Here is a 10275-nt window from a genome sequence, read left to right as displayed (position 1 = left end):
GTAACACTATGTGTAACACTAACGAGTCACATGACACCGGGGAGGGAAAATGGCTAATTGGGCCCAATTTGGACACTTTCACTTAGGGGTGTCCTCACTTTTGTTGCCAGCGGTTTAAACATTAACGGCAGTGTGATGTGTTATTTTGAGGGGACAGCAAATTTACACTGTTATACAAGCTGCACACTCACTACTTTACACTGGAGCAAAGCGTCATTTCACATGAAAAGATCAAATATTCACAACACAAATATTTACAACAATGCGAGGGGTGTACTCACTTTTGTGAGATACTGTATTTCATCAACATTTCAACATAGCTGTTACACAGCTTCTTTATAAAAGTATGTCTTGTTGACATTTCATAGACTAAACCAAGAAAATAAGTGCCCGATTATTCGATAATGGAAATAATCTCTAGTTGCAGCCCTAATTGGGACATAGACTAAATGAAGTCTAGAATTTACTTTTTTTATTTTTTGCACAGGCCCTCTATATGCAAAGTTGTGCTTTCTTTTATTTATTTAATATATAGGCTTTTTTAAAACAACAGTTATGTAACTGACTAAACTTATCTAAAAAACAGTGTAACAAAGAGTGTGAGAGTGAGTGGGCGAAGGTGCAAAATTAAACTGAAACTTTGCTTTATTTTTTCATTAGCTAGTCGTGCTGTCTTATTAAAGAAGGAGAGCCACAAAAAACATCACAGTCGCACAACATTAACTGAGAACAACATTGTCGCTCTATTGTTTACTGTGATGTTGCAATAAACAACGCAAACAAGTTATTTATGTGTAGTGGAAACATCAACACATAAAAAATACTTCCTGGAATGATTTGGTCTGTAAGTAATAACTAATTAGGGCTGCTCCACAAGACTGAGGGCATCTTTAGATAATAACACAAGAGCAGCTGTATTTCATAGATTTAAGATGTGGAAATTCCTTTTAAGAATGTGAAAGTGATCATTTAGCAATAGATAACTTACATGCAGTGAACGTGAGGGTTTTGGGCTGTCCTGGGGGTCCAGGGTCCCAAGGTAATTGCCCACTTAGTTGTTAAAGTTCCTGTACTCTAACAGTGAAATAGGAAATACGTTTCAATAAAAAAGTGCATTAATATAAATCAATGAAGGAATAACAGTATGATTAAATGGTAAAAGGAAAAAAATAAAAAAGATGCAGGCAATGTTGGACCCCTGCATGCGGTGCAGGGGCCTAAGTTCGGTCACTGCTGCTCTGATTTTTCACACATTTTCGATGCTGCACGGGGACCACACTGTGAAAATGTAAATCAAAGGATTGTCACACAGGGCTTACTTCCTGTTGCCAGTAGGTGGCACTATGACAGTGACTGAATGTTGGCATATGGATGTGTTCAGGGCTTTTATCAAACATGTAAAGTCTGGTGCAGATTTGAGCATGTACACTGAAGTTACAATAACTTCCTGTTTTCATTGCGATTCATCCATTTTCAACACCACGCCACGGGCACACCCTTCAATGAAAACTCACCGTTAGAGAAACTTTTCATTGTCAATGTCTTTAGATTGCTCTGTGAAAATCTGAAGTCAATCTGATTTATTCTGTAGGAGGAGTTTGTTAAAGTATGTGTTTCATGCTCGGGCCCTATTTAAAAGCAAGTATTTTTTTGTTATCTTCATGTGTATTTTTCCATTTTCTGTCAGTTTTATTTCATTTTAGTATGAACTTTACAGCGCCACAAAAATGTAACTGATTGATGGTACAAGAAAACAGAAAAAAAGTTTAAAAAAACATATTTAAATGAAAACTGTAGTAACCAGTTGATTCAGAAAAGTAAAAACCTAATTTAAGGATCACAAGACGTACTTTAATAAAGAACATGTATAAAAGCTATGTATTTATGTTCACATACTGCTGAAATATCTTGTAATCTCGACATATGTCACATTTAACAACAGGACTTTCACTATAAGAAAGCAGCCGGTCTTTTTGTGTTTGGCATCCAAGTCGTGAAGTTGTTTGGAGACAAAATACTGCATTAAGAAAATAATATGTTGCCTTACAGACTGAAACCCAGATATGCTGCAGTGTCACTCCATTGCATTTTTCCATCACAGTGCTTTCAGAGAGAAAGCCATCATCTCCATAATGAGGGATATTACCAGGCAGTAGTTCACTGTTGATGGTGGGATTTTCAGCCAAATGTTGCCTCTGCTGCAGCTCTTTGTACCAGAGCTACTTCTGTTTTTTCAGGACAGCAGGAGCAAATACTGTGCAGCCTAATGGCATCATCTGAATGTTGATTTGAGTCGGACGATGCCTTTTTCTATTTCCTGAAAGCCCAAATCCCGTCCACAGAGGACACCAACTGTCGACACAGCCTGCCTTTCACAAATTTTTCCTGTTATTCATATATTTTTGCCTTTCTAATGCATCTCCCGAATCTCACAAGTAAAAACAGCCGAAATTATTCAACCAGTGAGACTTTTTGTGCGTTGGCCTTCAAACTGCTGTTTTTCTAAAGCCGGTGTTTATCTGTTTGCGAGCGCTCTGCAGAGACACGTGGCCCCCGTGCTCTTCCACGCTGATGTCCGTTATTATTTGTAATCTTTTGATCTGCAGAGATGATAATAATCCTGCCACATGCCTCCCTGATTACCAATGCATAATGCTGAGGCTTTATTCTGGAGCCCTCAGCACTTTACATTTATGCAACAGGCTGAGGAGAACCGGAGCAGAGAGAGATGGTGCTGGACTGAGCTAGAGGTTGAAGGATATCATTGTTTCAAGGGTGATATTTTTACTGCGCGGCTATAGAACGCTGACCTTATCGCTGATATTCATATTGGTAGTCTCTGAATATCATTATCTGACCGTTTACACTTTGAGTATTTGTTTCTTACTGACCTGTTTTGCTTTATTTCAGGGTGAAAAAGCTTCTCAAAAAGTATTAGATGATGAAATGAAAAATGTTGGGAAGATTTTGAACTTAGGGGTCTTTTTTTAGAGGTCAATTAAATTATATTTTTTATTTTGATACTGTAAATTGTATCCTGCATGGCTGCAACTAAGTGATTATTTTCATTATCAATAAATCTACCGATTCTTTTCTCATTTAATGCATAATTAGCCATGTTTCTATGTAATTTTGAAGCGCACATTTGAAATGTCACAAAAAAATAAAATGTGATTTAGGCATGTTCCCATCAACTGGTTTGGAGCAAATAAACAAGAGTAGAGGTTGCAAACCAGAAACAAAACCAGACTCATGGACCTGAGGGCCTTCCCATTAAGCGCATTAACTCTTTCACTTCAAGCTTGCATAAAAAGTTTTTTTTTTCCTAATTAAGGACATTTTTTTAAATGCTGCGCTTTCTGTCAACAATACTTACAAAACACTGATGGAAACACGACTATTTTTTGGTCTAATGTCAGAAAATTGTGCCCATCCCCATTTCCCAAAGTCTTAGTGACTCTTTTTCGAACAAACAATCAAAAATCCAATGCAATTCCTTATACATTCATATAAGAGAAGAGAAAAGCACCTTGAATATGTTTTTTCTTGGAAAAATTATTTTAAAGAAAAGGTGATTATCAAAATATTTGCAGATTTATTGGCTAATCATTTCAGCTCTTGCATCCGGATCCTCATGCTGATCCCACTGAGAATGAACAGCCAAGTTTGAGCTTTTAGCCTCCTTTAGCTCTTTGTTTCTCTGGCAGCACTGTAAAGAGGTCTTCCCACCAACCCCAATAGAAAACTATATGGAGCTTTTGACAGGAAACAAGCTCAGATAATACAAATGGTCACTAACCTGCCCACAGTTTGAAGAAATATTCAGATCTTTGAGTAAAAGTACTAATACCGCACTGTGAAACTACTCCACTGTAAGTAAAAGTCCTGCATTCAAAACCTTACTTAACTAAAAGTATGTTATATATAAATATTATCAGCTGAATGTACTTTAAGTATGAAAGTAAATATACTCATATTGCAGTAAAATGTTTCTCTTTTATATCTGGTGTTTCTGGATTAATATTCCCGCATTAATATGGATGTTTCATTTTACTGCTGTCGATGTTTAAGGTTGAGCTCATTTTAACTCCTTTACATTGTTTAATCTGCAGCAATGCATCATGGTCTATAAGATGATCATGTCTTTGTGGCGTCGCTGTCCCGTGAGAACCACGTATCTCTAAACAGTCAGAAAAACAGCCTGTTTTCAGCTTTGTGACGATGCATTTTTCAGCTGATCCAAGGAGGTTTAAAGACTTTATTTAGCTGAAGGAGGAGAAATATATTCTCAGAACATAAAGGAACTCTTCATCTTGCAGTTTAAAGCTAACATCTGGAGATACAGGATGAAAACTGTAATCTGTAACTAAAGCTGTCGGACATATGTAGTGCAGTGAAAAGGACAATGATACCTCTGAGATGTAGGGGGGGAGAACTAAAAAGCTGCATAGAATGGAAATATTAAAGTACCTTTTGATTTTTTACAGTACTTGAGTATAGTATACTTCATGTACATTCCACCAGTGCTTTTATTTTATGTGAACTCTTTAATGCAGGACTTTTACTTGCAGAAGAGTATTTTCACAGAGTGGAATTGCTACTTTTAACTTGGGTAAAATATCTTTCTAATGTTTCTTTCAACCCTGGCAACAGTTGTTAGATGGTCTTTGGCTCATCAACAGGTGCCTTTTGTTAAACTCACAGGACTCTTCACTGCAGGAGAGGGAGAGAAATCAATACATCTCAGCCCATTGATCATTTAGTCCTTTGAGGCCATTTTGGGCGCCTGGTTGCATCTTTAACACCAATCGGACCCTTACAGTCCACACATACACACAGGTGATTAAATGAAACTCTTATTGATCCATGTAGAGAAACAGTATCATCATAGCTCAAGGTAATGAGGTAAAGAAAATGGACCATTTAAATGAGAATATAGCCAACAAGGATGATTTTGAAACATAATCCAATGAAGGGAACAGCACATTAAATTTCTAAGGCAAGGCAAGTTTATTTGTATAGCACATTTCAACAACAAGGCAAAGAGCTTTACATTAAACATGAAAGCAACACATTAAAATATAAATTTGAAAAGGTGTAATTGACATTTGTATATTTATTACATGCATATAAGGTCATGAAACGGACTGTTTCAAAACACTACTGCTGTTTCAAACGCTTTTCAAATTGCTGTACAAATTAAATTACTGTACTATTTATAATTCAAATAGGCTACACTGTTCAGTAGTACAGTACTGTATATAAAATAAAGCTCAGCTCTCATTTACATTATAATTAGGTTATAGCCTAAAGTATTGTGGTGTTTATAAATACAGTAACGTCAGTAGTGCTAACAGGCTGCTGAGCCACACCTCGGATAACTGCAAGTCATCAGTGCCCAGCTGGTAAGAGTTTTAAAACAAACATATTTGTACAATATTCAGATTTGTTTCCCCGTGTTTTCATGTATAAAAAGACTTAAAATGAACACTGTTAGTGGACTACTTGATTACTTTAAGCAAATTATTTAAATGATTCGGAGCATTTTGATCCAGCGATTCATCACTGCAACCCTGAAAAGCTGTTTCCACTGTATAAGGAAATATAATAGTAATGATACATTTTATTTATAATGTACTTTACATTTGAAGCAAATCTCAAAGTGCTACGAAATATATTTGCCTGGAGATGTATCATGAATAAACTGGTGAAGTTGAACATAATTGTGGCCCTGAAAGCAAAAAGCAAAATAATTTCACTACCAGAGAAATTAAAAACAACAGTGTCCGAAGTGAAATCCAGAAAAGGCACATTTATTTGTAAGTCAATCATAGTGGGGAAAAAAAAAAGTTTGATATTTCCTTCTGAAATGAAGTAACATGAAATAGAAATTAAAGTACAATACCTCACATCTGTGCTTAAGTGTTACCTCAGTTGAAAACATATTTCATTAAGTTTAATCTTGACTTTGCAAAACAGAAGTTGACAGAATATTCTCACCGTCCGCAGGGTCGATTTAGTAGCTGTGCTGAATCTTTCTAATAAAAGCCAAATAGTAGAATTTACATTTACTACTTCACTTTTAAGGCAACATGGACGAGAAGTCCTTAAAATTGAACATCTACAATTTTAAACTCCAAAATCCACCTGCTGATGAAGATCACATGACCCTGATCGAAAGCTCCAGTGTTTCTAAATAGAGATTGTTTTGTCAACTTATTTCAATAAATATGTGAAGAAGAAATCTGATCCCTTCAGTCATCAGTGTGAAGAAAGTTCGTTGTCAATATACAATATTTTTTGTCCTGAGAAACAGAGAGTGACGTATGAGCTCTCCCTCAGCTTAAGAGGCTTATCTCATCCATCCTGTAACGGTGAGCGAACAACAAGCAGCCGCCCGCGAAGTAAAACACAAATCTGGATTGAATCATCGGGCCACCGGGGCGACCGGGCATCACTCAACCTGCTGAGAGGAAGAGAGAGAGAGATGAAACCATAGAAACAGATAGCTGCAGGCTGCACTACATGGCCATAAGTATTTGGACACCTGAACACTGTTCTTCTGGTTTCAGGCTTTTCAGCAGGTGGTTGTACCTGACTGCAGGGATTCACTCCCAGCATTACTGTATGTTGCTGTCCCGTGAAAACCATGTATCTACAAAAAGTGAATTTTTTGAAGATAAAATGTGTTTTTTTTCTGATAAGCCAACAGGTTTTTTTTTTTAAAGGATTATTTGTATATATATAAATGAAATATGATTATCTAAAGGAAAACCAGACCAAAACTACAAAACCACTGATAATACTCAAGCTCACAGTACCCTGGGAAGAGTGCATGGAAGAAGCCAAGTACCTGGCACTGGTGGAGACGTGACTGGACAGAGGATTGGTGAACCTCTATGAACCCACAGAGGTGGGCTGCAGAGGCTTTGCGGGATGCTCACTCTGCATAGTCCTAGCAGAGGGCCATCAAATCTGCAAGATGGTTTTGGATTAAGAGGGCTGATCTGTGAACAGTTGCTGTTGGGACGCAAGTTGGGGCCTGATCAACCCCATCTAGGTCGCCGGGATGAGGGTGTCCTGAAACACCTGGGATTCCCCGGTTACATCACTGATAATCCAGCACATCCAGAAGACGTAGTGCGCAGTGATTTTCTCAACCCATAAAGGAACACTTAACCCTGATGTTTGTCTGAAAAATGCACTAAATTTGGAGATACATGGTTTTCACTGGACAGCAAACAAGTTAAAAACAAACTATAAAACTGTTTTTTTTAATCGCATTTAACAGAATTTTCTGATTTTGGCAACAACATGACGTTTGTTTCTAGTCCGACACCTCTGTGGTCAGGGTTCAGGAAGAACAAAAGGTCTGAAATAACTACTTTGATGTTTGGGAATCTTTGCTGTCGTGGTTAAAAAAAACAACAATGCGGTCTCTGGTGTCGAGTTCACACATGTTGTTGATCCAGCCGTTCACCATGACCTCCTCCATAAGAGGTTATGTGTCTCTCTTATCAGCGTCACGCTACGTGCTCCTTTGCTGCTGAAAGAAAATAGCTGTTATTAAAGGTCACAGTCAGGTAAACACAAGTCATGTTTTGGCATTTGAACAGGCGACTTATTTTTTAATTATCCTTGTTATTTTTCATGGAAGGAGTCTCTGAGGTCCAACGCTGATGTTGGGTGATCAAGTCTTGCTCACAGTCGGTGATTCAGTTCTCATCCCAAAGGTGTTGGAAGGGGTTAAGGCGTACAGGCCAGTAAAGTTCTTCCACACCAAACTGGGAAATTAATTTCTTCACGTTGAAACAGAAAAGGGACAAACTGTTGACACAAAGTTTAAAGATCGATGTTGTCCAAAATGTTGCAGCTGCCTGTTTGCAGTTGGTGGCGAACGCAGCAGCAGGGCTTCTGACAAACACTCAGGGCCTCGGAAAGCTTAAGTGTTTATCGTTGATTCGACGCTGGAAAGACGTGGGAGGACGGGGTTTCTGACGGGGTACGCAGAGACCATCTCTCTCCAGTCCGTCCTCGCTCCAGGCTTTGGCTCTGAACTCGTAATTCTGCTCCGAGACCCCTGAAGTCTGATAACCAAACTCCAGGCTCCGGGCTCAAGACAAAAGGAGAGAGGGGGGGGGGTCATGCTTTTAGTGTCCAACACTGTGGAATAAAATCCCCTCAGCTGAGTCTGAGACGCATTTTAAAAAGCTCTTAAAAACCGACCTGTATAGGCCGGAGTGTTTGTTAACCGTGCTGAGTGAAGACGTCTGATGCTGCACTTCGGTCCAGACTGACACAGCTGCTGGATGTCTTGTGATTAAATGTGGTTCAGACCTTCATGTTCCCCCTCAGGAGGAACTCTAACTGCTTGATCCTCTGACTTTTCCTCTATAGCGCCACCATCAGGCCAACATGTTAATGTGTCCAACACTTATACCTGCAGGACTTCCCATCAGCCTCAGCTGCGCGCTGTGTTTAATGTACTTTACATTGATGAAAACACTTAAGATGTTTAAACTAGTACCCTTCATGTTATAAATACTTTCTAAATCTAAACAGGATAAACTCTTCTGATATCGGTCAACAAAGATCTTTATCGTGATGCCATCCTAATAATAATAATAATTATTACATTTATTAATATTAAAAACCCATTTTAACCTACGTTTTTCTTTACAATAAGCAGTACGACCTCACATAGCTGTAGACCTGAGGCATCTTGTTCCGGTGTTAAAGAAATAACGTTTACATACACACTTACTAAAATATCCCTGTGTGCTGCAGCATTAAGGTTTCAAACCATAAAATTAGATCCAGACTCAAAGTACAACCAAACCGACCAGTTAGACTTCATCCTTGAAGTCTTTTCTCTTGTAAAACGTTTTCAGTGAGTATTGTCCAGTTAAAGCTATTTCTATTGTTTTAATTTGACATATCTAATATTATAACTCTCAGAAAAGGCTCTAATGACCAAGAAGTACTTTTTCTTTAATACTTTCAGTGCAGTTTACTGTGTGGGCTTTGGTGAAAAAACTGCTCAGCGTATAAATCCTTTTTATATATATTTATACTCAATATATGGATCAATGAAGTTTATTTGTAAATTATGTTTTTGTTATCAATCTGAACATGCAAAGTAACTATAGGTATTAAATAAATGTAATGGAGTAAATAGTACACTATTGGCTTCCAAAATGTAGATGAGTGGAAGATGGAAATATTCTAGTAAAGGTACAATTACCTCAAATTTGTTCTTTGGTACAGTACATGAGTAAATGTGTAGTGGAGTATTACTAAGTGAAATCTTGAATGCATGACTTTTACTTGAAGTAAAATACGTGAGTACTTCTTCCACCTCTGGAAACAGATATTTAAAATGAGCGGAGTGAGAGGTAAAGGATAAATATTGTGAAGGAGGGAGGACAGGAGGAGGGTGAGGAGAGGCAGCAGAGTATAAAACAGATGGAAGAGGAGGGAGAGTGGAGGAGGGAGGGAGGATAAATGAAGCCAGAGGGAGATGAAACAGGTTTGGAGACAGAAAGCAGCCGGTGTTTAAACTCAACAGTCTCTCAGCAGCAGGCAAACAGCGTCGTCGATACCTCCTCAACCTCCTTCGTCCTCCACCCATCCTCCTCTTCCTCTCCTCCTCCTCTGGTCTTCCTCTCCATGCCGGCGGAGGTCTCTCCGCGGGGCTGCCATGGCGAAGATGCGGGTGTCGTACGAGTACTCCGAGGCCGAGGACAAGAGCATCAGGCTGGGGTTGTTCCTGATCGCCTGCGGGATACTCAGCCTCTTCATCCTGGGCTTCTGCTGGCTCAGCCCGACCCTGCAGAGCCTCCAGAGCAAGCCGGCCAACTGCACGGTGAGCCCGGCTACACGAGCTCCGAGCAGCCGCTGCCGCCTGCCGGAGCTCGGCGCTACGCACTAGTTGTAGGATCCTGTAGGTCGGTCGTGCAGAAGTAGTAGCTCGTAGTAGTTGTTGTAGTAGTTAGTGGAGGAAGTATCAGTTAAAACATGAGCTCAGTAGTCTACTTTTATCTGTTATTGTTTTTATCAGTGGCATACTGGTGTAACTTATTACAGTGTATATTTGTGCTTGCTGCGCAGTATTTTTTATTACTATTATCATTAGTACAAGTTGAAATAGTGCCATTGTTGTCAAAATTAGTGTGGGCTTTTATACTGGTAGTACTGTTGTTATAGTGCGAGCAGTAGTAGCAGCAGTGTTAAGCCTAGTGATGTGCAGAGGTGGAGGAAGTATTCGGATCTTAA

The 10275-nt window shown here is 38.9% G+C and overlaps 1 protein-coding gene across 1 annotated transcript in view; it reads left to right on the top strand.

Moving 5' to 3' along the window:
- The first annotated feature begins 9304 nt into the window (after positions 1 to 9304).
- Positions 9305 to 10275, top strand: part of LOC119894863 (calcium-activated potassium channel subunit beta-4-like) — a 50598-nt gene continuing 49627 nt past the window's right edge. Inside the window, exon 1 of the mRNA XM_038707556.1 lies at positions 9305 to 9865. Coding sequence (XP_038563484.1) covers positions 9701 to 9865 — 165 coding nt within the window. The 5' untranslated portion in view covers positions 9305 to 9700. The remainder of the gene's footprint in view (positions 9866 to 10275) is intronic.

Source organism: Micropterus salmoides, unplaced genomic scaffold (genome assembly GCF_014851395.1).
Source record: "Micropterus salmoides isolate LMB-PRFRI ecotype aquatic unplaced genomic scaffold, ASM1485139v1 Ms_hic_scaffold_9, whole genome shotgun sequence".
Lineage (NCBI taxonomy): Eukaryota > Metazoa > Chordata > Actinopteri > Centrarchiformes > Centrarchidae > Micropterus > Micropterus salmoides.
Note: the sequence above shows the minus strand (reverse complement) of the source record. Positions and strands in the feature narration are given on the sequence as shown.